General features: G+C 42.8%; 2 protein-coding genes across 3 annotated transcripts in view; both read right to left on the minus strand.

The window, feature by feature from the left end:
• Atg12 (Autophagy-related 12) overlaps positions 1-4,670 on the minus strand; it is a 29,200-nt gene extending 24,530 nt beyond the window's left edge. For both annotated transcript variants that reach the window (XM_080284829.1, XM_080284828.1), the window contains exons 1-2: positions 4,557-4,670; positions 1,719-1,855 (exon numbers count right to left, since the gene is read on the minus strand). In XM_080284829.1, coding sequence (XP_080140955.1) covers positions 1,719-1,855; positions 4,557-4,653 — 234 coding nt within the window. In that variant the 5' untranslated portion in view covers positions 4,654-4,670. The remainder of the gene's footprint in view (positions 1-1,718; positions 1,856-4,556) is intronic.
• Positions 4,671-10,229: 5,559 nt separating this feature from the next.
• Positions 10,230-20,267, minus strand: LOC145415539 (uncharacterized). The gene is made up of 11 exons (XM_080284764.1): positions 20,111-20,267; positions 18,496-18,522; positions 17,861-18,013; positions 16,284-17,352; positions 14,632-14,734; positions 13,580-13,688; positions 12,330-12,522; positions 11,463-11,552; positions 11,006-11,208; positions 10,741-10,880; positions 10,230-10,385 (listed from the first exon to the last, which is right to left on the minus strand). Exons 1-11 carry the CDS (start codon positions 20,265-20,267, stop codon positions 10,230-10,232), a joined length of 2,400 nt encoding a protein of 799 aa, XP_080140890.1.
• Between the last annotated feature and the right edge of the window lie 7,085 nt (positions 20,268-27,352).

The raw sequence follows: 27,352 nt of genomic DNA on the forward strand, positions 1-27,352 counted from the left end.
TTAAGTTTTGAATAGCTTATAATTGGTATACCTCTTTGAAATGTGATATTACTATAACTGTAATACTCCGATGTGAAGGTGCACAAAGGAATACTTTTTTAGATATTTTTCATTACCTGGTAGCCTACTGTAATATAATAGGTTTAGTCACAGGGTTTAAGTTGCGGTACCGGTAATTTTCTTGTGGCCAGTAATGTAATATACCACTACATTTATATCTGAAATGTGATATATATCCTATTTAGTATTGTGATGTCAATTAGTACAAAGGAATAGTTTTTTAGTTTCTTTTCGTTACCAGTATAGGGTACGGTAGCCTAGTGTTATAGGCCTAGTAACAGGGTTTCAGTTCAGAAATTTTCTAATGGTCAGAAATGTACACTAATGTGTTCTCATGTGTTCATCTCTAGTTGAAGATTTTGTATGAATAAGGTTAGCATAAAAAACATCAGTACGGCAACTACTCATGAAGTTCTGAAGAATTTTCATTGCATTAATTTTTTTTTCAGTACGGTATATGGGGTGGGTTTCTTGGGGTGTTTGAGGTCAGGAAAAGTTTGTGGATCCTATGTGATTGTTTTCATATGAAAATCACCTGACTGCATTGTGATTCAGTGCCCAATTGAGTGCTTTCAATTGTAAGGGTAAAAAACAGAATATATTTGTATTCGAACTGTTACTAAACGTCTCACTCACCATGGAAGTGTGCAATTTTTATTCCAGTTTTTTTTTTTTCAAGCCCCAAGTGTCCGAAGTATTGCTTGGCTGTCCGAAAATAGCCGCCACTGAAGTCTAAAGGCGTGTATATGACAAAGCCTATGAGTGTCCAAAATTAGCCACAGCTGTCCAAAATTAGCTGATATCGATGATAACTTCGGACGCTCAAAAATTTTGAATAACACTCACAGTTTTGGCACGAATTTTTTAAATTACTTGCTTACAACTGCCACATCCCTGGACTATATATGAGTACCAACAGGGATTAGATAATGCAACTCTACATGAAGTTATATACAAAAAACCCTCAAAAATGTCCGAAGTTAGGCAGTTTTACAGTAGGCTATTCTTATTATTTTCCACATTCCTTGCCTATCCACTCTGTCATATGCCTTCTCCAAATCCATGAAGGCCACATACAACTTCTTTCCCTTCTCTAGAAAATTTTCCACTAAACACCTTAGGATGAATTGACTATCTGATCTACACAACCTCCTCCCTTCCAAAAACCTCCCTGTTCTTCTCCACCTGATTCCTCTGTTATTTCCATATCTCTGTCGATAAATATCCCACCAAATATTTTTCCTATTACACTAAAAAGACAAATTTCCCTATGATTACCATACGCTTATTTTCCCTTTTTCCTTTGTAGAGGAATAATTATACCGGTACCTGAATTCTACACCTCTGGGACTCTACCTTCCTCCTAGGCAACTTAGAAACTATGAATAAAAACTGCCACATTACAGTATTTGAAAAGCCATATTATTCAAAACTATACTGCATTTACATACATAAATATATACATCCCATACTGAATAATGAATGAAATAATTAGGTGGTAGCCCCCCTCCAAAAAAAAAGGAGGGGGGCACTATTCGAAAGGGGTTAATGAAAAATGTTTCTAACCCTCTCAATTAAGGGATTCCCTCACAAGCTGGACATATTTCTTTGGCATCAGTTCAAGAAACTGTGCCCTAAGACGGCTGGAAAACACTCACCAGGTTTTCAGAGGGATCCAGTTTCAGGTACTTCCGTATGAACTCTGCCACCCAGCCCACCGGCTTCTCTCCATCTACTGCCCATTTTTTCTTCTTCATAATCGGTGCATCTCCTGTAGCCTTCAGTAGCACATCAACTGAAACATAAGGTAAAATAGAAACTGCCAATCCCATTTTGCCTCCATTAGAATGCTGGAGCCCAAGCATAGATTACCAAAGTTCAGAACATTTAGCTAAAGGCAGATCAGCCTTTGCCCCTGATGGTGCTTTACATGACAAAATAACTTCCAGTCATCCCTGGAGCTTGAACCATTGCACAATAGCACATAAGCAACAATCTTTTCTAACCCAAGAGTTCTACCAAAATACCACCAGGTGTGTAAAATATGGTACCGGTATCAATATTAAACCCACTATGTTTCTTTCTTTTTCTTTTTTCTCCTTGCCACCTCCTGATGACTTTATTCAACATAGGATATACCCTTTGAACCGGTGGGGTTAGATTAATGCATTGGTAAATCCACTCATCATGAAAGTCCTTTTCTAAGTTGAATAAAACAATTTTTTAACAGCATGAATACAAGAAGGATGCCACCCAGATTCAAATAGTTACTGACCAGCTGACTGAGCTGATACCATAGTCCACTCCTGTACTGTACTTCATAAGTTTAGACTTACCGGATGTTTATCCGAAAAAAAAAAATAAATAAAAAAAAAAATAATAATAATACTGAACTATTTTTGACACCCTTAAAATCAGACAATCATTATTCTTGCCTTTAACCTTTGCTGAGCTGCAGACCTTATGAGGCACAAAGAAGGCCCGCACAGGCCAAGCTGTAGCTAAACCTCGTATGAGACACAATTTACACTGGTTATAAGACAATGACTGAGTGGTAGGTGGGGGCACTCACTAGCCACTCACTCCATGTAGTGCTGCTTTGGGTGTCTGCCCTTTCCTCTCTTCCATCCTTCCACTTATATCTTTCTTTCCTCTTTCTTCTGCCTACAGGTGACTTTACACTCCCTCTTCTATCTTTCTTTCCTTCATTCTTTCCTCCTCCTTCTGCCTATGGGTGACTCTACACTAAGTGACAAGCCAAATGGTTTCCTGTACACCAGGAATCCATTTACTACACTGGGTTGTAACCATATAGCCAAATTATGGTGCCTGCTGGTTTAGTGGGTAATTATGGTGCTCAAATTGGACTAAGCCTGTGTAGGTCTATAATCATGGGCTGGTTGGGGTTTACTGCTCACATAATGCCACTCAGGGATGAGCGAGGCTGGTCACTCTCATCTTAAATGTCAGGACCAACTTGCCTAGCCCCGGGTTCCTATGCTCCTCATGGAGAGACAGGATTGGATGATGGATGGATAAAACAATGACTCACGGGAGGATACCTTACAAAGAATCAGCTAAACAGGGGTTAATATGATGCAAGGTAAATATTTAACAGAAGCCACAACTAGAATTCTGGTGATCTGAAATGTTTTCTGTTTATTACCTTACCACAGACTCACAAATAAAATCCATGGGATTCACTAATGATCAACATCAATCTTACTGCTCACCTCCAATTCTGCATCTAATACCGTACAGAGTTGTCATACCTATCCTTGAAAACACTTACAGAAATAGCACTCAAAACATTATCTGGTGACTTCTTCCGGTCATTTATAATTCCACGCATTAATAAGGCAGGAAACCATTCACAACGCTGGGTGGTAACCATATAACCAAACCATACGTGCTCCCTCCGTGTCAACATGTGGCTTGGTGGAGGGTTAGTGCACCTCCCCATAGAACAAATAACTCAAAGTCAAATGGCCACCCCTTATGGGATTATGGTGTCTGGCAATAGACAGACAGATAGATAAATTGTTTGGGTTTTAATATACTTTTTGAATAACTGCTTAGAGTGATTTTTAAGATCCATGTTGTTGATTTTAAACATGTCCCTTGTGTCAATGTTTTCAAGTTTTGCCAAGATTTAAAATACTTCAGTCATATCTCCTCTCTTTCATCGATCTTCAAGCTTTGGTTGATTTAGCTTTTTTACTCTTTCCGTAGTCCAAATATCTCAGGCTTGGGAGCAGACGTGTTCGTCGTCCTTGTACTTTTTCTATCTTCACTATGTTTCTTCTTAGGTGAGGAGGTGATACTTGCACGGCATACTCAAGATGTGGGCATACATACCGGTAGGTCTTGTAAATGGTACTGAAACCCTCTCCTGTCCAATTTTTTTTTTTTTTTTTTTTTTTTAGCAATCAAAGAATGATATTTTGACACTTTTAATTAATTCCTCACCCCCCCTTGGAGTCATTACTCCCTGCTGGAGAGACATTAATACCCTCAGGGATCATTTATTACCACTCTTTCATTGAAGAATAGTGCTAGCAGTTAATCAGATATAAACAGAAAAGACTTCAAAATACTTGAATTCTGGTTTTGGCTTGTTACCATGAAAACTGAAATCATCATCATCCAATCCTACATCGCCCCATGAGGAACGTAGGAGCCCGGGGCTAGGCAAGTTGATCTTGACATTTAAGATGAGAGTGACCAACCTCACTCATCCCCGAGTGGCCTACTGGAAAAAAGAAAAAAAAAAAAAGTGCTACGTTCATATTGCAGTATGTAAAACTGATTACTGTCACAGACTTGTCCCTGTCAGGTGTGTATCCTATAAGTTAGTGCTCTCAGTTAAATTACTCGACGTATGGTCTTAGAAGTCGGGGTAAAAGGGATCTACTTGGGCGGCGTCCTTTTCATTTATGAAAAGACTACCCTAGGCGTATGCATATTATACCATAATAAATGCAGGTTTAACTAACTTTTCTTGAGTTGAGTCGTTTTACTTTGCTGTTCAGTGTGTTCCTGTGAGGATTCCGAAGGAGGATCTGAGGGCGGCGGACTCTTCTCTTCCTCCATGTTTGTTTACAATACCCTCATGATCCGAATGCGTTCGTTCAATCATTAACGCCACTTGTATACAGTATTCCACACATAATACTGTCATTTAAAGGTTTTCCCCTTTACAACAATAAATATTTCCATCAATCAGTTAACCAAGTCCAACAACACATTATCCATTTTCAAGCATTTACTCCATGGCTTTGCACTACACCGCGCTACTGTTTAAAAAAAAAAAAAAAAAAAAAAAGCATACAGCATCCTACACGAAACCCCTCCAGATATTCATCCCACAGAAATTTTACTTATCATCCTAGGGGCGTGCTGAAAGGGGCTAGAGACCCTGTTCCTTTGCCCCGTTGGTTACAGTGACCTAAGTTAACCTTTGTGTGTGTGCGTGTGTGTGTGTGTATTTACCTATTTGTATTTACCTATTCGTAGTATACAGGAATTGAGAGATGCTCGTGTTGTCCTGTCTCCATATCCACATTTATCTAGTTTATTTTTACACACATGAATGTTTTTCTCCTGCACCACCTTTTGTATTTACCCATTATACCTTATTGAGATACACACGAAATATGCTATGCTCGTGGGTTCCCATCGCTGTTTCTCAGTAAGTCAAATTTAGCTTTAAACTCATTTAAGTTTTAGACTGGATGATCTCTTTGTCAAGGCTATTCCATAAATCTATACTTCTGTATGGAAAGCTATGTTTCTTGATATCCTTCAAGCAGCTTGACTTTTCCAATTTCATTCCGTGTCCTCTTGTTGCTCTCTTATCCCATAAAAACAGATCTTCTCGGTCAATTTTATCTACTCCCATCATTGTCCTGAGCACTGCAATCATGTCTCCCCTCTTTCTCCTTTCCTCTAAGGAAGGCAAATCCAGCTTTTCCAGCCTCTCTTTGTATGACAGATCCGCCAGACTGAGGACCATCTTGGTTGCTGTTCTTTGTATTCTCTCAATCTTGTTTATATCTTTCTTTTTGTGTGGGGACCACACTACTGATGCATATTCTAACCTGGGGCGGATCATGGCCACTATCAATTTTTTCATCATCTCCTCATCCATATAGTGAAATGCTACTCTTATGTTAGTCAGGAGTTTATAAGTCTCTCTAACTATCTTATTAATGTGCTTTTCAGGTGACAAACTATCTTGGACCAGCACTCCCAAGTCTTTCTCTTCTCTCATTTTAGTGATTAATTCTTTACACAACAAATAATTCAGTGATGGCCTCCAGGTACTTTTACCCATTTCCAATATTTTACATTTCTTTACATTAAATTTCATTTCCCACGTCCGGCTCCATTCATGTATCCTATCCAGATCCTCCTGCAGCATTTTACAATCCTCTTCAACCTCTACCTTCCTCAAGATCTTTACATCATCAGCAAACAGACTTGCCTAACTGTTCACTCCAGCTACCATATCATTTACGTAAATCAGGGACATTACTGGCGCCAACACCGAGCCTTGGGGGACTCCACTTGTTACTTCTCTCCATCCAGACACCCTATCCTTTATTACTGTCCTCATTTGTCTGTCCCTCAAAAAGTCTCTCATCCAATCCAGGAGTTTCCCCTTCAGTCCTCCTATATATTCTAGTTTCCACATTAGTCTCTTATGAGGTACCTTGTCAAAGGCCTTCTCTAAGTACACACAATCCACCCAACCATCTCTCTCCTGTACCACATCAATCGCTCTTGAGTAAAAGCTCAACAAGTTAGAAACACATGACCTTCCACTTCTGAATCTAAACTGACATTCGGCCAAAATATTCATCTCTTCTAGATATTTTATCCATCTATCTTTCAGGATTCTCTTGCACAATTTTGCGACCATGCTGGTTAGAGACACTGGTCTATAATTCAGGGGTTCTTCCCTGTTTCCTCCCTTATAAATTGGTACCACATTTGCCCTCTTCCATTCTTTTGGCTCTTTCCCCTCTTGCAGAGAACACATGATTAAACTGTAAATTTTATCTGCCAGTTGTTCTCTGCATTCCTTCAGCACCCAATTAGAAATTCCAACAGGTCCTGGGGCTTTCCTTACATCTTGGGTTTCCAATAATTTTGTGTGTGTGTGTGTGTGTGTGTGTGTGTGTGTGTGTGTGTCCTTTCATTTCTCAGAACAGTGACAACAGTGTCTAATACACTGGTTTAATGTCATGAAAAGCTAACTATGGTAACACACTCCATGGCTAAAAATTTCAATTTAGTAGCTTTCAACTGACTGGCATGTTTCACACTCCCAGAAATAGCGCCTCCCTCCCCCCCAAATGCATGCACTTCAGTTAAGACTGCCCTGGACTGATCTCTCTCTCTCTCTCTCTCTCTCTCTCAGCATTTTTTTCCCCTAAATATTTAAAGCCCACCGCCCACCCCAAAATGTCTGTGCACGCCACTACTTACCTTAAAACATGCGTACAGCATGTTTATGGTTCATGGATTAGTACGTACAACTAAAGGCTGGAAAATCGGAGTTCGATATTAGGGCTCCTTGTTACAGCACCAAATCACAACTTACAAACAACCTACACAACCCTCACTGTAATGCGGCTTCCCCAACACACAACACAAAGCCCACGCATTTGGCCTAATCTTGAGCGTGAGAGGAACAAAAAGCCTTTAGAACGTCTGACTGAAGTAGCTGGATTTCTGTATGTCCATCCGGCTTTGTCTATGTGAGCCCGGGTCCATGAGGTCAGAGCAATAATAGCAACTTTCCATATTGCCTACTGGTCTAATTTATCATCTGTTTACGTATTTATATGTTGTGGCGACCGGTATGCACATGGGTGATGACGGGTAGTTGTACTGTACACTTTCAAGTAGTGTTAATGGCCTTCAGGTGCAACTGAGCAGTAGAACCGAGAACCACCACTTGCTGTCACTAATCTGCTCCCACCCAGTACCTCAAACATGGGTTCAGGTGTAGAATGGTTTTTGGAATGTAGGGAGAGATCCAGCAAACAAACTAATATTCACTTCTGAAAACTTGACTGAGTAGTTTCCTCTTTGTCTCAGGTCAGCCAGGGGTGGAATTGGGAACTTGGATGTAATATCGAATGTTGTGGGTCGTGTTCTAGCGGATGACTATGGCTTAGTTAATATTGATTGTTTACCTTCATGACCTTCGTGCAGTCGATAGGTATAAATCCATAAAACCATCTTCCGCCATACATCTTTGTGCAAATACGTGATAAGCACAATCCTTACTTCCTCTGAACCCATTTTGTTCTTCACTCTTCGGATCCTCTGTAACCGTCTTCCCCCTTCCAAGCAGTACGCTGCCATATACTTTTCCTTTTTTACATTTAAATATCAGTTCTCCTGTGACCCTCATACGGTCTTCTCTAATCGTTTTGCCTTTTTAAGAGAAAGATTGTGACCTCTTTCCATCCATTTGTCTTCGAACTAATCTACACAGCTTCCAGTTTCAGATAAAATATGTACAAGGAACAATTAAAAAAAAAATTACACAAAGGCTCTTCTATTTATGTAAAACAATGTACACTTAGCCTATTCGTAATGTACTGTACATCTGTCCAGCAGAAGTTGTTGCTGCACTTCGAGTACCATAGATGAACCTTCTTTAATGATGATGATAGATGACGTATTCGACAACTAATCGACAAATAACATAATGAGCAACAAACACATCACTGATCAAATATTCAGATGACAATATCTCATCGTACTCCTGCATATCCATGCCTCAGTTGCATTTCTAAAGCAACCTTTACATAAAAAAGGGCATGTGTCTTAATATTACTGTACATGGATTGCACACGGTATTGTTCCTGTAACACATAATGAACTGTGGAATTATGTACTCAGGGAAGACAATTCAGAGGGCATGAGTTATGACAATGGCATTATGTGGAGAATAGGAATCATGAGGAGTAAACTGCTTCCCTCTCCCAAAGGACAGACGCTGGTATGCACTGTACATGAAATAATCTGCCCTCCTCTGGACCTTGGCAAAGAACACAGAACGTAAACTTAATAATGTTCACAGAGGAATGGAATGAAATGCAAATTATCATGTGAAAGGACAAATGGAGCTGTCATTGAACAAAAGAACAGACAAAAGTAGAATATACAACTCCAGCATTTAATAATACACAAATGGACATGGGCACATCACATCTATTGTAAAAAATAAATGGACACCTAAAAAAAATAACAGTGGTAACCCAAAGGCGGATTCAGAGAAGGAGGTCAACAGAGAACCGGACATACAACTATAGTATGTTTATGTCTCATCGAATTTCAGGCAACCGCAACACAGTATGCAACTTGTGGGAGTGGTCCAGTTCCATCAGATGAAAACAAACCGACTGGGTAACAATAGCAACCCACTGATGGAGTGAAAGGATAAAGCAAAGTACCAAATGGAGGGGTTAATTCCGTAGTATGCTGGGGAGTGATGCAGCAGACTAACAACCAAGTAGTCAGAGTGGAGAGAGATAGAGGAGGTGCGTTTGTCGTGCAGTGGGCTGACAGTGGTTGATGATGAGGATAGCGATGGCTGTACCAGGATTTAATGTATGTAAAAAAAATATGAGTATGAAATGAGTATCACATCCATTCCAGAGATCGTGAAAAAAAAAAAATCTTGTTTGGGATTTTACGTATTTCTGTGGTGACGATTTCGTTACAAATGTAAGTCAGTATAAATTCAAGGAGAGTAAGTCCATTTGTTTACCATTTTCTCCCTAAAAATAGGCGATTGAACACAATTTTATGAATTTCATATTCAGCGGATAAACCAGTAACTGCAACAAGACGAAAAGTCAGAAAAGAAGGAAACAGGGGAGAGCGAACTGGCATGGCCTGAAGGGCCTGTTGAGAGTATGGTACGGAGATCAAGTTTGCTATAGCGCCCCTCAAGTTACTGTACTTTGAGAGTCACTGTGGGTAACAAAGTGCACACAACACACTGGAAGGTGTCCGTAGACGGAACAAACTCGAACTTTTTTAGGGGGTTGGGGGATGGAGATAGCAGACAGAAGATAATCTGTATTAAAGTTGCAACATAAACTGCCTGAAATTATATAATAACACCAATTGCTTTATATAATTAAGTGAACTCAGCAATTACGATAATCATACATACCCACAGTCCGACAGACTACTGTAAACTTAAAGACGTGATAAAATAGAATGTTCACGAGACGGGCAACAAACGCCCGTTTGGGGTAGGCATCATGTCACTCCAATGACCTTGATCTTTGATCTGTGACATTCATTATTGTGTTGTCATAGATGTGGTAAATAACTACCAGTATACAAAAATGCGGATTATAAGGTCAAGGCTTTCAAAAGTTGGATCCCCCCAGAACAGACACATGAAGACAGACACGCCACCAAGTACATAACCTGTCAGCAATGCGGGCAGTACGTAATCTACAGCTTATTATTATTTTTTTTTTTTTAGCATCAGCTTACTTATGAGGTAATTTCCTTGAATTTTTGTGTTTCCCCCATCCCCGTTCTCTTCCTCTCCTCGCTCTTTGCCCTGTATGCGAGTATGCTGGAGGGTAACTTGGAATGGAATGCAGGATTGTCGCTACTGCAGAGGCTCAGACCATGTTTCTGAGGATCCAGGGCAGGAAGTGAGTGATCCTGGTGTAGACGCCGGGGTAGCCAGGTTCGGCGCAGCGGTTGCCGAAGGACACGAGGCCTATCTGTACCCAGCGGCCCCGTACGTACAGCAGTAGGGGCCCGCCACTATCGCCCTGCAGAAAATACCAGCAGTCATTTGCGAATTATGGTTATGTGGGAGATATGGTCATCTGGGTGTTACTCAGGCAGGATTTGGAGGTAAGGGCGCGTGAGGGGCGTACGCCCCCTATTTTCGGCAAAGCAATGCTAACTTATAAGAAAAGACCGGTGTTGTTTACCAAAATACATGCATTAAATATCTTACTGCATTTGGATTTGCCATTGAATTACGGTCATTTGAGTTCCTGATACATCGCAGTTATGATCGTCTGGTAATTATGGTTACGTGGGAGTTAAAGCCATTTGGAAGAGTCCCCCTCCCCAAAAGACTACAGTCAATTCGTTTTTACCAGTTAAAATTGCCCCTACCTGACAAGCATCCCGGCCGCCCTCGACGAATCCGGCACAGAGGAATATCTCGGTGATGGGCTGGAAGTAGGCATCGTCACAGTCGCTGTTTCGCCAGATGGGCAACTGGGCCTCTCGCAGGGTGGGGTTCTCGTGGCCTCCTGGGGGTTTAGAGGTGTCAGAAGTTCTACAGGGTTCAGGGTTTGCAGTGGATATGGGGTGAATGACAGTTAGTTTAGAATACGGAGTTTAAGCACACACACACACAGAACCACGCCTCCCCTACCATAAAAAGTAGACCCCCATCCAACAACTGAAGGGGTCTGCCCCACAAGTGCGTCCAGGGGCTGCGCGGCGATGGCGGGGTCAGGCAGGCACACAGGCACGACGTACTGGGTTAAAGTAGCAGGAGTGGCTAACTTCAGCAGAGCCACGTCGTTGTAGAAGCCGTGGGCGCGGAACTCAGGGTGGGGCTTGATTTCGCTCACTCTGGGGGAAGTGGAGGAGGTATATAGATAGACTGGCTGACTGGTATGTGCATAGATAAAGACAAAGAGAGGTAAGGGTATTTAACTTCAGCAGCGCCTCGTCGTTGCAGAAAATGTGAGTGCAGAACTGAGGGTACTATCTGAAGCGTGGAACAGATAGAGGTAAATAAACAGATGGACAAATAGGCTCACTGACTGACAGGTAGACAAATAAACAGATATACAGACTACAGAAATCAAGAAATGTCAACTAACCTGAGAGTCTGTGGGTGTGAAATGAAGTCGTCACTGTCACTGAAAATGTTGTGGTCACCCAGCCTCACGCTGAACTGCCGGGGACTGAACCTGTGGAGATTAAAGAGGGTCAGGGTGAGGGGAGGTTGGAGGAGAAGAGGACAGGGCCAGGGTGAGGGGAGGTCAGGGCGGTGTCAGGGAAGTTGGAGGGGGGTAGTATTAATATGTCGTTCTTTCGTACTTTTTCCTTCTGTGTTTAGCTGCAGGGTTTGGTTATGGGGAGGGGGGACTCTCTTTCTTGTCTTTCGTTTATTTGACTCTCGTACTGCAGACAGGAAATGCCTATATAGTGCGAAAAAAATGTCTGCTGTACTTCATCTCTCATGTTCTAATTTTTTTATACCTTGTCTCTCATGTCCACCCTTGCCCCTGATAACCAGCCTTGACCTTGATGCTCGTGTCTTTTTCTAGTGCTACTGGTCCTCGATGTCACCGATACACAAGCTTGTCCCAAATCCACATCCTAGCCCATTGTATTGTATATTCTCATCCTTGTAATGATATCTTGCCCTTTAAGCCCCTAACACTCAAATTTTCCCTAGCCTTACCCCTGGTACAGTACTCACGTCTTGCCTGAATACCGGATTCCAAATGTTGCTCTGATATCCAAATTCTACTCAAATCCTGACCTTCAAACTCAGACTCAAATTAAACACAACTTGTCTCTTATACTGAGTTCTTAATGTAAGGAGAAGTAGTAGCACTGTCTATCTGCCACTGAGCTACGCAGCATAAAAAACGAAAGGATGAAAATCACGGCCAAATTTAAGGTGAAAGAGCTGTAATACCCAAGTTCGACAAAGACCCCAATACCTAGGCTGCACTCACGTTTTTCCCCTGGAGTCCTTGGTGCAGTGGGCAGCGGTGAGGACGTAGTGGGGGCTGACGAGGGATGCACCACACCAGAACTCCGTCTTCTTGTTGCCATGCAGCCACACCGCCGCCATCCATGGCCACTGCCCCCTCCGCGCCTCCTCCCCGCCCACCACACGGAAGGTTGGCACTTGAGGCACACCGCACTCTGGAGGTGGTTAAAGGGAGAGTGGGAGTGATACATAATATATATATATCACCACCTACACAGAAATGCTACTACGGATTTGAACAGATATACGAACATACAGACCCATTGCACTCGGGGTGGATGGGTGGGAACAAAGGGAGGGTGGGAGTAATTGTTGCTGTTGTAGACCCAGGTTAGCCTAAACGTGAACTCAGTGAATTGCAGGTTGAAGTTGTTCCTTTTCCCGCAGTCCACCATGCTTTCAGGGGATAGGGAAGGAGCTGAAGGACGTTTGCATAGCAAGGCAGAGGAATCACCCAGTTACCCCAGTGCCACTACGGGAAGGCGTCCTTCTCCAGCACCAGTGGAAGTGATACAGAATGCATAAACAGTCGACTCCAATCTTTAGTACTACAGGAATTGGTGTGCTGGGGATCTTCTGTGAACCCGGTGTATTTGTTTACGTCACACATCTACTGTAATTTGACCACTATAAAGTCGTCGCCCCAACACAACAGACGTGAAACTTAATACGTTAATGTCGAAGAAGACCTCCAACACACCACCCTCTGTAGTAATTATAAGCGAAGACAGTTGGACATCATCACTTGCACAGAAATGCTACTACAGACTCTAATGGGGAAGGAAGGACGAGGGGGAGGAAACAGTGATGATAGAGAGATAAGGTGGGCGGAGAAGGAAGTGGTAAGGGAGGTGATGTAAGAAAGGGAAAGTACTGGATGGGGAGGAGAGGAGAGGGGGAGGGGGAGGATAGAGAGTGAAAACGATGAGGGAAGGAGAGGGAAGTGATAAGGGAGGTGATGTATGAAGGAGAAAGTTCTGTTGAGGTGGGAGTGAGTGGCGAGAGAGGTGAAGGAAGGTCGAGGAGAAGGAGGACGAAGACGTGCGGATGGGGGGACGGGGAGAGGAAGAAGGCGGTCTAGGTCAGTGCCTATCGATTGTGCGAGGCTCAATATGCAAGACAGATATTTTTCCAAGTCCCAGTGTTCTCCAAAACTATGACACACAACCGTCGAATTATCTCCCAGGTCCCTATTTCTTGGAGGGTACTTACGAGGCTGCTGGTGGGGTGGTGGCTGTGGCTGTGGAGGAGCAGGGGCAGTGACAGGGGTCGGGGCAGTGACAGGCCTGATGGGGGGAGGTCGGGGGGTACTGCCGGCGACCTGAAGGAAGTACAAGAAGTTTAGAATATATACCCTACAGTCTATTTATTTTATCCTGGCAAAACTTAGCCACGCACATACCCTGAAAACTGAGGCGTGCTGGGTTAATTTCACTTTTATTTACCTTTGTTATCACCGCCATCTACATATTCAATGGGGCTGGTGGGGGATGCCTTCATGTGGTGGCACCGATGAAACTGGTCGGCTAAGATGCTCGGTTATACAAACGTTCCTCAGATACTTCCCTATCCCCCGAAAGGAGGAAGGGAAGTAGCGGGGAAGGGCAGCTTCAGCCTGCAGTCCACCAGGTTCACATTACAGATGGACCTGGGGTTACAGCAACAACAGCAGCAACAACAACAACAATAACAACAACCACTACTGCTACTACTACTACTACTTCTACTACTACGACTACTGCTATTACTACAAAAACAACAACAACAACAACAACTACTACTACTACTACTGCTGCTGCTGCTGCTGCTGTTATTGTTGTTGTTGTTGTTGTTGTTGTTGTTGTTGTTGTTGTTGTTGCTGCTGCTGCTGCTGCTGCTGCTGCTACTGCAGCTACTACTACTACTACTGCTACTACTACTACTACTACTGCTGCTGCTGCTGCTGCTGCTGCTGCTATTACTGCTGCCGCTGCTGCTGCTGCTACTACTACTACTACTACATCTTATTCAGCAATTCATTCGTCTTGTAACATGACATTTATAGACGTATTCTAGACGCTAAAGTGAGACTAATACCTTTTTAAAACTCTATTGAAGGACGAACCACTTTCAATTTTTTTTTCACTATATCAGACGATTTTAGCTGCGGAGAGATTTTCCTAACTGCAGGGGGTTAGATAAAGCCTCAGTCTCCTCCAGTACAAAACTGAATAAAGTGAAAAAAGAAAAATACGTGCAAGAGTGAATGGGTGAGAATGACGTACCGGTAGAGGGCGCTGCGTGATGACTGCAGACGGTGTGGCGGGTCGTGGAGGCGGTCGTGTGGTGGCGGAGGGTCGTACGCTGCCCTGGCCGCCGTCTATGTCACTGTGGGGGGAGCAGCAGTGAAAGTGAGGGGAGAAGGGGTGAGAAAACGAAGGTGATGATGAGAGGAAGAGTGACGGTTGGGAGTGGGAGAGCAGGATGGCTGAAGGTGAGAGGAAGGGGAGTGGAAATGTGACAGGAAGGGGAAGGAGAGAGGTTGTACGGAGGGGGATGGAAAGGGATAAAGTGGGGGTTAGGAAGAGTGTGATTATGAGGGTGAGGGGGGAAAGTGAGAGTGAGGGAGTGAGAATATAAAGGTGAGGGTGAGGGAGGGTAAATGAGAGTGAAGGTAAGCGTAAGGGGAAAAATGAGGGTGAGGGACAGTGTGAAGATGAGGGTGAGGATGAAAAGGAAAGTAAGGGTGAGAAGTAAAAGACAGTGTGTTGGTGAAGATGAAGGTTGAAGGTCTATGGATATGAACGTATGGCTAACCCCTTCAGTACCGTGACGCCATTTTCATTATTAAACTTAGGAAGGACCGCTAGTAATGAAGGGGTTAATGAAGCCTAGATCTAACTCCTATATATCAAAAGGTGTTCTCCAAATTAAATAAAATCGTCTAGAGGCAGAAAAAATGAACTATAAAACACGTCATCAAAATGGAGGGATTAATGCTGAGTGAAGGCGGAGAAGGTGAGTGGGGAAATGAGTGAGATGGTGAGAGGGGAGGCTTGGTGGAGACTGGTGGATGATGGTGAGTAAGCAAGCAAGGATGTTAGAGGGTGAAAGTAGCCTATTTGGGGGCTGAGGATAAGTGGAAATGAGCATAAAAGAGAGATTGATGATCGAAAATGAGAGTAAAAGAAAGATTTTTTTTTTCTTAGGTGAATGGAAATATGAGGTGCAATGGTGACGGATAAAATGAGAATAAGAATGGGTAAATGAATGGTGAAAATGACTAAGTTATATGAATGAAATTAATAAAACTGGCCAACAAATAATGTATGTTAAAATCATACAGGTTAAAATTTTATGGCGATTATACGTTTTGGGCACTTTAAGTAAAAATCAGTGGTATCTGAATCCTTTGATCCTGACCTTAGCTAACCCTGACTTCTCCTTTTCTTGGCCCGTCTTCTCGTCACCTCAGGAGGGAATGCCGTGTCTCCAGCCACTCCTTACCAGTTATGCGAAGTAAATTGCAAGGAAAAGATGCTACAAAGCCTCCTAAGTCAACGAGAAAGCCCCTGAATTACCTGACACTGACTTCACCTACCGCTTCACCTGACACTAACTTCACCTACTGCTTCATCTGACACTGACTTCACCTACTGCTTCACCTGACTGATTCACAAGGTAGGTGTGAATATGGGTCATGATGATGATGATGATGATGACGATGTAAGGGTGGTGGTAATGATGGTAACGATAATGATGATGATGATGATGATGATGATGATGATGTAAGGGTGGTGGTAATGATAATGATGATGTGAAGGTGGTGGCTGTGATAACAATGATGACGATGATGATGGTGATAATGAAAATGATGACGATGACGACGATGATGATGATGATGATGATGATGATGATGTTGATGGCAGTGACTCACGTGCCAGGACAGCAGACGCCGGGTACGAAGAGACTCTTGAAGCAGACAGACTTCCTGAGGTTGGTGAGGTCCAGGATGAGGTCAGGGCAGTCGCTGAGGTCCTGGCAGAGCCCCGGATGCCCCGCCGGAGTAGTGCAGCTGCGGGGAGTGGGTTCGGTCCTCTCCGTCTCGGTCCCCGGCAGGTCGATCACGATGCGTCCGTCGCCGAAAGAGACTGCGGGTACGGATTGGCCCACAGCCTGAGACACGGACTTAGCGATGGGCGCCACGGCCTGCGTTAGGTTCTGACCCAGCAGGCGGGAGGACAGGGCGTATGCTGTGTTGCTCACCACACGCCCCACCGCCTCGCCCACACTGCCCACCCCTGCATGCGTGGGGTTAGTGTTATCCCGGCTAACCTCATAGTTTTGGTTGTTATGGAAGTCTTGGTTAGTATGGTAGTCGTGGTAGTCTTGGCTAAAGCGGTAGTCATGGTAGTCTTGGCTAAAGCGGTAGTCATGGTAGTCTTGGTTAGTATGGTAGTCGTGGTAGTCCTGGTTAGAGTGGTAGTAGTAGTCAGTGTTATGGTTTTGGTGTGTGGTCGTACCAGTGTCGGAGGAGCTGAGAGAGGTGATGGCGCTGGCCAGTGAGCTGAGACCGCTACTGATGCCGCTATGGATGTTCCTGGTGATGGTCTTGACGCGGTTGTGGCGCTTCTGGCCCAGGACACGAAAGCCCAGGCGATCCAGGCCGGCTGCGGTGCCCCTTGACACCATATTTGCACTGCGCTGTAGGCCAGTGCCCAGGGCATCAATGCCTTGATTGATGTAAGGGATGGCGGCGTTGCTGGCCTCCACCAGGCGATCCTCAATAGCAGGCATGATCTTTGTGGATACCACCTGCGCCGTGGCCTGCAGCCCCTCTGCTGCACGCATTGCTATGTTGTTGCTTGTCTTCACCAGCGCCTGGCCCAGGCTCGGCGCCACATCGTTAGCCAACCGCTCAGCTGCGTACTGCACCCCAGGCACCACACGGCGCCCCAGGGATGTCACCGAGTGCTGCATCTGCCGCAGCATGTGGCTGATGGCCGCTGCAAGACAGGCTCCTGTTGCTGCACGAACTACCCTAGTCATGCCATTCTTCTACAGTACTACTCCTGTCCTCTCACACTCATCACCCCCTTCTATCTTTTTTCGTATTTGGAACAAATGTGCCTTAAAGAGCACTGACACTAGGGATGCCAGCGTGGAAAACTAAAAATTTCTTGACGAGCTTATGACTTCTTTCAAGATCAGTAAATGATCATTAAGATATGGCAATAACAAACATTCATAACATAATCCTATTATATTTTCTTCATTATTTTTTCACCGTTCAGCACCGTGATACATTTAATACTAAATCAACACAATCTCACATGCGGCACTGGATTTGAACTATTCTGATATGACAATGTGTGTCTGAGAATACTCAACATTTATCTAACCTCACCAAGGGGCATGCCAGCGCTACCAACCCTTTCCCTAACCCCCTTCGGAGGTAACCGCCTAACTGTGGATAACCCCCTCAGCTGGAAGATACCCTGACCTGAAGCATACCCTGGCCTGGGGAAGTTCCTTTTCTGGGGGATACCCTTGGCTCTGGGGGTGACTTCCACCTTATCTCGGGACACCCTGACCTTGAAACACCCTTTGACCTGGTGGTAACTCCCATCTCATCTGGGTATACCCTGACCTGGAGGATACCCTGTCCTGGGGGGATGTTTCATCTGTGGATACCCTTTGACCCGGAGATACCTCCCACCTCATGTGGGGATACCCTGCCCTAGGAATACCTTGATCGGGGGGGCAACTCCCACCTTGACCTACCACACCTGGGATTAATCCCCCCCAGGTGTGAGTAGCCCCCACCTGTGGGTAACCCATACCCCCCAGAATAATGTGTTCCCCTAGTGCATAATCCTCTCCTCTACAAGACCATCTCCCCCAAGAGAACTGTCACTCCGTAATAAAGATGTAAGTCCTCAGGAGTTTACAAGTTTGGGAACTGCCTATTTCCACACTTCCTATACTCGCATCAAGGCAAAAGTTTACAACGACATAAAATTTTAGGTCCCATAGAATCGTCACTCTGCGATACATTACCCATCAATGAACGTCAAATTTATCACTAGAGATATCAAATTTAGTTCAGAAGCTATGTTCCTCTTTACCTCTTCTTACGTGTAATAAACCTGCACCTGCCGCACGGCTAAGAACATCTACCACAGGGAGTGGAATAACTAAACATCTCACATTCTACTCCTATAAACCAGAGGAAAAAAAAATTATTGAGGTTCTCCGCCACAACCAGTTACCAGAAACTGTGTGGTGCTACTTGGGCAACTCAAATAGTAATGTTTTCCAGGCTCTGATGATGGAGGGCCTGATGGCACTGAACGCTTTGTGACCCCTCTTATAGCTTTCAAAACATGACGTTTGGAACAAATTCCACTCATAATTCCTTCCTTGTATTATCACAGGAGCTACTAAAATGCCTGCACCATAAGCAGTAAGCAGTAAGTGTTCGAAAATTAAAACATATTTCAGCAGTGTTATTTAGAATTATTAATAACCATGATACAAAACTCACCCGAACCACTTATATTAACAAATTACTTCCAAGGATGATGAATGCCAGGTGCTTGAAAAGAGCTATACCATCAGTAATTACTTATCTATTTAAAAAATAAACAATAAAATAAAACGAAATATACTGGGATTTTCACAAAACGTCAGTCCGGATTTGTTCAGTCTGACGAATCAGATAATCAGATTCATAGATAAAGAAATCTGACTCATGGCAGGTATCAGTCCATAACTTGATCACTCCATCTACCGATCTCTCCACTCTTTGATCTCTCTCCACTTGGCTCTGTCAGTCCAGTCAGGGGCTAGGTCAGGTCACAGGCGTCGTAAGCATACAGTAGTTAGTGAGCGTTATGTATCTGTGATAATGTACCTGCCTGATAATCTAAAGGCTAAACTCTCATACTCTCGTCAACTTTCAAGCATCTTTTCCCTACCAGCTCATTAGTCACCAATGCCCGTTAATTTGATTTTGTGTGTTATTTATGCAGTCTATGGCAATCTTCAAAAGGCATCTGAATAGTGAGGCATAGGATGCAACATAGATCGCTAAGGAAGAGGTGCTACAAAGCCTTCCAAGGCGAGCTGAATGCGACCCTAAGGACTCGTGTAAATAAAAGGCCAGTATACAACACCTGCCAATGTAATCCATCCATGCTACACTAACTTGAAAACTATTATAGACAGAACACTACGATATTATTTAACCTGATATATTATTTAATATTTCTTACTGTCATTGTAATAAAACAATATTGCTCCAGTCCAAACTTATTTCCAAAATACCTAATCAATCCAAGGTCAAATGACTCCAAACTGATAAAATAAACAGATTATGAAAATTAAACAAATTACACAAGGCAAATTTAATAAAAAAAAATATTTACTTAGAAAACAGCATTATAACCTCCTCTAGAAAAACATCTTCATGCTTTAATTCACAAATGTAAAATATAATATACAAGAGCACATGTTGAGAATGGAAAATGTTATCAAAAGGAAATTTTTGTGTTATTTTAGGAAATTAAGTAATTAATACAAAAACAGCAAGAGTATTAAGTTTGGGATGCTATTCTGTACTGATTATTTTTAAAAATGTTGCTCAAGGACAAACCTTAAGAAACGACAAAACAAACCACTAATTTACTTATATAAATTATCTAATAATTTCATAATGGTGTCCCCCCCCCCTCTCTCTCTCTCTCTCTCTCAAAAACTCACACAACTGGCGTCGCTCCCTGGCCGGATCCGGGTCGGGGTCGGGATTCGCCTTCGGGTCCGGATCGGGATTCGGTTCAGCTTCAGGATCCGGGAGCGCCAAGACTACCACACTCGCCCAGGCCGCCACCGCCCACGCCACCACCACCCACGCCCGCATACTCTGGAAGGAAGAAAGTGGCGGGTTTCTCTTTGGGGTAGAAAGTTTGGAGAGCAGAAAGCACTAGGATTATAAGACTAAATGAATTGTGGTGAAAAATAAAGATATAGTGAATTAAAAAGCCATGGTGATGATGATGATGATGATGGTGATGATGATGATGATGATGATGATGATGATGATGATGATGATGATAATAATAATAATAATAATAATAATAATAATAATAATAATAATAATAATAATAATAACAATACAGCAATAATAAAGATGATGATGGTACTATTGCTGCTACTACTACTACAACTACCCCTATTGCAACTACTACTACTACTACTACACTCTCTTCTACCCTAAGATCAGTTCTTCCAACTCTTAGCATCTCTGTCTTTTTTATCCTTGGTAGGCTAAGCTGGATGTAGATAAAAACATTGAAAATAAGGATATGGAAGAGAAATGAAACGTAGCCCAGTGCATATATTTGGGGGCGTGGTGCTGTTTTGGATCTGTGTGTGTGTGTGTGTGTGTGTGTGTGTGTGTGTGTGTGTGTGTGTGTGTGTGTGTGTTTATCTTTCTGTCCATCTGTCCATCCACTAACCAACCCATTCATCTATACCTACCAATCTATGTATCTGTCTGTTCATATCTTTGTGGGGTTTCAGAGCAGCACGGAAAAGAACTCTAATATGAGAGACGAACTGGCATAGGATTAGAAAAGGCGACGGTATTCAAATATTTAGGAAATGTTGTGAAGAGGGAAAATAATAAGAAAAAAAAAAGGCGTAGGATGGAAGGAGTGCAACGGGGATTTTCAGCCATATTTTCGATGGCATAGATTTCGGAGGACTTTTCTTTAGCGATTTATTTTGGATATTTCCCCCTCATATTGTCTTGCATTTTACTCATATCTTTTTAAAATCAATATAGTTTGCGTCGATGAGGTACATGAAGATTTTAAGGTTAATTGGTAATGTAAATCGCTAAGGAAGAGGCGTTACGGATTCTCCTAGTCCAGTGAGAACACGACCCGACTGTGAGCAGCGACAAGGAAAAGAAATCTGAGTGTGGGAGTAAAGAGAGTGTGGCATGGCAGTGTGATAATTCCAGCCCTGACGTACGGTACGGTAGTGACGTTTGGGGTATGCTTGAGAGAGAGAGAGAGAGAGAGAGAGAGAGAGAGAGAGAGAGAGTCCTTTTACTGTAGTCCTCCATTCTTCTCTCAAGGGATAACTAGTTCAAGGACGTTTGTTTAACCTGGCAGGAACATCACCCGACTATATTGGTGCCATTATATGAGGACTATCAGATAGCAACGAATCTTCAGTAAACAATTATTCAGCAATTTACTGCTCACAATAGATATAAAGACCTTAAAATTAACAATAACTAAACCTTATACGAGTGCCTGTGCAATGCCGAGACGAGAGAAGGAGTCAATTTAATATAGGAGATTAAACCAGGAGATGAATGTGAAGTGGAATGGATGTGGCTGGAGACGTGAGGAGAGAATCACTGTAGGCAGCGTTGTGGTGGTTCAGCCGTATAGCCTAAAGCGAACAGAGAGAGACGGAGTATGGAAGGATGTCTGTGGGCTGCTTGGGAATAGAAGAGGGGCAGACAGAGAACCATGTTAAGAATATGTAGGATGCTCTGCTCGGGATACCCCTCACTAGATGCGGCGTCAGGCAGTATATAGCGAAATTAGAAAATGCGACAGTATATCCAGTCAATATTCATGTTGTGTGATAATTAAAAAAAAAAAATGCACTAATTGAAAGGATACTGGTATATATTGGATGAGAGAGAGAGAGAGAGAGAGAGAGAGAGAGTCCACCCGCCAATCATTTCAGCTGTTCGTTCTACATAATCATACACGCGAAAGTGTTAGATGATTTCTGATTGGTCCTGTCACGGCTATTCACACACACACACACACACACACACACGCTTGCTGCCCTAACCAATTATAATATCTAAATCTCTCCTAGTGTTATGTGAAGATTGATTTAGTTCTCACCTTCGCGGGCTTTCATCTCTCTCTCTCTCTCTCTCTCTCTCTCTCTCTCTCTCTCTCCGGTTCCCTCCCTCCCGCTGCTCACTTTCTCCTCTTGCATTAATCTCACTCACTTTCTTCTCTTTGTCCAAATAGAAAAGATTAGCCAGACCGTTTTCTCTGAGCCTCAGTATCAACAATAAGAGAAATCGAAATAAAACTGAGAATAGACGCATACAAAATATTATTAGCGGTTTTCCTTCTGTTATCTGATTCTCTCTCTCTCTCTCTCTCTCTCTCTCTCTCTTGACAGACAACTCAAAGCAACTCTGCAGGTTTCTCTCCATTTATAGGTTAAGTGCCACTGAGAGAGAGAGAGAGAGAGAGAGAGAGAGAGAGAGAGAGAGAGAGAGAGAGAGAGAGAGAGAGAGAGAGAGAGAGAGAGAGAGAGAGAGGAGAATTGCACAACCCCCAAAATGAGGTAAGCAGATCCTGTTCTAAATTTTCGAATGCTTTCCCTTTCACTTCAGAGAGAGAGAGAGAGAGAGGGGGGGGGAGGGAAAGAGAGAGGGAGAGATGGATAGGCGGAAGGGAGGGAGACAGAGGAGGGAGGAAGACAGGGAGATAAGGACGTAAGGATTATAAGGAAGGAAGGAAAGAAATTAGGAAGGAAAGAAGGAAGGATTGATGGATAGGAGGGAAGGAGGGAGATCAGATATTACTTTTAGGAAGGCAGAGATTAGTGTGCTTGATCCTGGCAGCGTAATTTCAAAGGTCGCTGCCGTCATATTGCAAGAATAGAAATAATGATAAATAAATACAAACCCCCACACATTAAGCTTCATACACAAACATCCACGACACACCATAAATCCAAACACAACACAACGAAACACACACACACACACACACACACACACACACACACACACACACACACACACACACACACATATCAACATCTTAAGCTTCACACACGAATATCAAACCATAAATCCAAACACAACACAAACATAGGTAACCAAGGAAACCTGCTACATTGATAAACGAGAAGACAGCGCCTCCCATCATACACATCTTCTCACCAGGCACAGAGGAGAGATGGCAGAAACAAGGAAGTATAGGGAAGATATAGAGAGATGGGAGGGAAAGAGGGAGGGAAGAGAATTATTACTGTGTTCTAAAGCCGTCTGTGATATGGGCTTTGCTTACGAATGACAGTCTCACGTGCTTGTAAAACACGCAAAGGGAAATCTTGGCTCCAAATATGTTAATGCTGAGATTATTTTATCGGTCGGTTCATGGAAAAGGTATGGTATTGCACTGAAGGAGGGGGGAAGGGAGATAATGAAGACGAGTAGGGAGAAAAGAAAGGAAGGGAAGGAGAAAGAGAATCAGGGAAGTAAAATACTGTATGAGGGAGGGGCGAAGGAATGGAAGGAAAGCGTGTAGGGAGGAAAGAAAGGAAAGGAGAAAGGGAAGAAGGGACGTAAGACAGCTGCTTTATGGAGTATGTAATGAAGGAAGAGAGGGATGGAAGGAAAGGCTTAAAATAGCAGCTGTCTGAAGCAAGGGAGACAGGGAGGGAGGAAAGAATATGTATCGGAGGGATGAAGAGAGGAGAGAAATGTAAGGAAGGAAGGAATGAGAAGGGAAGGGAAGGAGAGAAAAATATAAGGAGGGTGCGTAGAGGTAGGGAGGAGGTAACATACTGTAGGAAGGGAGGGAGGGAAGGGGGAAGGGAGGAAAGAAGGGCACGTAGACTGACAAACCACCACCTCTATCTGCTTTCCTCCCTCCCTCCCTCCACTCCCCCCTTCCCTCCCTTTCTTCTCTCACCCACTGTCACAACTTTCACTCCTCTCTCTCTCTCTCTCTCTCTCTCTCTCTCTCTCTCTGCCAGTTTTCCTTTATATCCAGATTAACTGCTGCTCATATTCCTCATTTTTCTTCCTCGTTCGTCCACTCTTTTTTCTTCAACACAGATTTTCCTACTTTCTTTATTTCCATTCTACACTTTCTTCTTTTTCTTTGTCTATTCCTCCTCCTCCTCCTCCTTATCTTCTTCTTCTTCTTCTTCTTCTTCTTCTTCTCCTTTTCATCCTCTCATTCTTTTTCTATTATTTTTCTCTTTCTTTTTCATTTTTATCCTGTTTATAAAACCTTCCTTCTCTTTCTTTCCTTCACTTTCTTCCTTCTCTCTGTTTCATCCTTCTTCCTGTCCTCTTCTTTCTTCCTTGGAATTTTTCTCTTCTCTGTTTATTGTGCTTCTTAATTTTCTTCATCTCTCTCTCTCTCTCTCTCTCTCTCTCCCGCTGCCCACACAGGTAACGGCCGGAGTTCACTTTCACCTTTATGACGTCATACCAGGACGCTGAGAGAGAGAGAGAGAGAGAGAGAGAGAGAGAGAGAGATTATGACGGTACAGTGCTAGAGAAATCCGACAGAGAACAAAAGGTAATTAATAATGATGATGACAGCAAAAGCAGCGCCACTAACGACGACAACAACAACAACGTAATGGCAATAACAGCAATATAATAATAATAATAATAATAATATTATTATTATTATTATTATTATTAAAAATAGTGATAATAATAATAATAATAATAATAATAATAATAATAATAATAATAATAATAATAATAAAATAATAATAATAATTATAAAAATAATGAAATAATAATAATAATAATGGTAGTACTACTTCTGCTACTACTAATACAACTGCTGATAATAATAATAATAATAATAATAATAATAATAATGATAATACTAATAATGATGATAATAATACTAATCATCATCATCATCATCATCATCATCATCATCATCATCATTATCATATTCATCATCATAAACATAATAAAAAAATCCTAACCATGTATCACACAGCCGTTCATCTAAAATGGCTGGCCAGATAAATGCATAATCAAGAAGTGCACACTCTTACATTTACGCAACAGAAGCTAAATCATACCACAGCAAGACCTACACCTACACCTTAGCCCAAACACCCAAGCATATCATACTGCAAGGGTAGCACTTGTTCTAGTATAAGCTCATTTGATATCTCTGTATTGCGTGTGGGGTCACTTCTTTGGTGTGGCCTGCTGAAGGATGGCCAACGTCTTCCAATTTGTACTCAAAAAAGTCTCTGCCGTCCTACTGCAGTAATAAAAACAACGATAACATATACAAACCCCACACACACAGCTTCAGAAACATCAAAGACAATTAAAGACAAAACTATAGAGTGGAGATGGACTCCATCTTTCTGCGGAGGCACCCTGATTGTTTTCATGGGTGTGGGTTAAGGAAGCTACCTAACACCTCTTCCTAAGCACATTTATTTTGTTTATTACACCTTGCCGTCCACTTTTGTGTTGCTTTGGTCATTCTAATGTCTCCATCCTTAGTGTAAATAACGTACAAAACGGTATTAGCAAGCCGTATTAAAAAATAAATCAGTAAGGAAGAGGTGCTAAGGAGCTCCCTTAACCACCGAGAATGAGAGGCCTGGGAGTCCCTTGATGCCTTGTTTATAAGAGCACGGATAGGCTAGGTGATCAAAGGCCACGCGGTTTTCTGAAGGTTGAACTCTCTGTCTCAGTCAAGTGGTTTCGGCCGTGTCAGTGAAGTGATTTCGGCCGTCAGTCAAGTGGTTTCGGCCGTATTAGTCAAGTGGTTTCGGCCGTGTGAGTGAAGTGGTTTCGGCCGTGTGGTGGGTTTCTGATGAGCAGCACTGTAATGTCTTCTGCCTCTTCCCGATCACTCCACTCTCCTGCACCCTCTCTCATATCCCATACCTTATTTTTCTCCTCCACCTCATTCTTGTTCTGCCCTTTCTTCACATCACTAAACTCTCATATCCGTATACTCTTCTCTCATGTTACTCTGCCTCGTCCTTGATCTACCTCTTCTTCTCATTCTCCTCCTCGCTCTTCTTCTGCATCTTCCTCCTCCTCATCATCATCCTCGCTCTTCCTCCTCCTCCTCCTCCTCATCATCATCATCATCATCATCTTCTTATTCTTCTTCCACCCACCACACTCCAAATTGCTGCTTTCCCTCTTCTCCACCCACCACTGTAATCGGTTCTCTTAGATAGGAGTGACTTATAGCGTTATTAATTTTCTCTTTCACTCACCCCATCATTTTCACTTCTTTCCCACCCTCTCTCTCTCTCTCTCGTCATTTATCTATCTATCTATCTATCTATCTGCCATCCTGTTTGTGTTTCTGTTATTCTGTCTGTTTTCTATCCATCTGTCTTTCTGTTATTTTGTCTTTGTTATCTGTCTGTCTGTCTGTCTGTATGTATGTATATCCTCACCCACCTCTCTCTCTCTCTCTCTCTCTCTCTCTCTCTCTCTCTCTCTCTCTCTCTCTCTCTCTCTCTCACGCACAACAGTATCATTCGCTTAACAGTCAGAAATTGGCGAAAACAAAACACAGCTCCAATCACTGCCAACACACCTCGCAAAAATACCAATAAACTTTCCAAATGCCACCATAATTCTGGAAAATGCCCTGCAGCTTGCTAAATTAACTCTGCTTGCTAATATCTGCTACACCTCGCTACAGTTCTACTACAACCCGTTTCTGCTACAGTTTGGAACGATTTCACTCCAGTTCGCTTCAATTCTGCTACAACTCGCTACGGTTCTGCTACAACTCACTACAGTCCTGCTGCAACTCGCTACAATTTTGCTACAACTCGCTACAATTTTGCTACAACTCGCTACAACGCCGCTATAACTACACGGTGGAGTGGACAGGTAGGGTGTAGTTCTATGGCAGTGTTTAAGTTCGGCACTCGACCAGTAATTCTAAGTTTAGCCACCTGTAGAAAACTCTCCTCCGCATTTTGTTGTTCATCATATGTTTTCCACCCTCCATCCTCTCCTGAACCTCTGCTACTCTACGTCACTCTATCTTCCATATCTTCATTACATTTCACTAAAAAAAAAAAAAAAAAAAAAAAAAAAAAAAAAACTCATAAAGTCATAAATAATCTCTCCCTCTACTTTCATTCACCCCCAGTGATGTTTTCCCATACCAATTACTGACAAACTTAACAAAATGT

The sequence above is a fragment of the Coenobita brevimanus genome, chromosome 103 (assembly GCF_032717465.1).
Source record: "Coenobita brevimanus isolate Jiangsu-jjx chromosome 103, ASM3271746v2, whole genome shotgun sequence".
In the NCBI taxonomy this organism is placed as follows: Eukaryota; Metazoa; Arthropoda; class Malacostraca; order Decapoda; family Coenobitidae; genus Coenobita; species Coenobita brevimanus.

Coding starts and splice junctions, on each gene's coding strand:
- LOC145415539 (XM_080284764.1), bottom strand. CDS start 20,267: ATGCGGGCGTGGGTGGTGGTGGCGTGGGCGGTGGCGGCCTGGGCGAGT. Junction 18,523..20,110: donor CAGGGAGCGACGCCAGTTGT/GTGAGTTTTTGA, acceptor TCCCTGTGGTAG/ATGTTCTTAGCCGTGCGGCA. Junction 11,209..11,462: donor TCACACCCACAGACTCTCAG/GTTAGTTGACAT, acceptor CACTTCCCCCAG/AGTGAGCGAAATCAAGCCCC.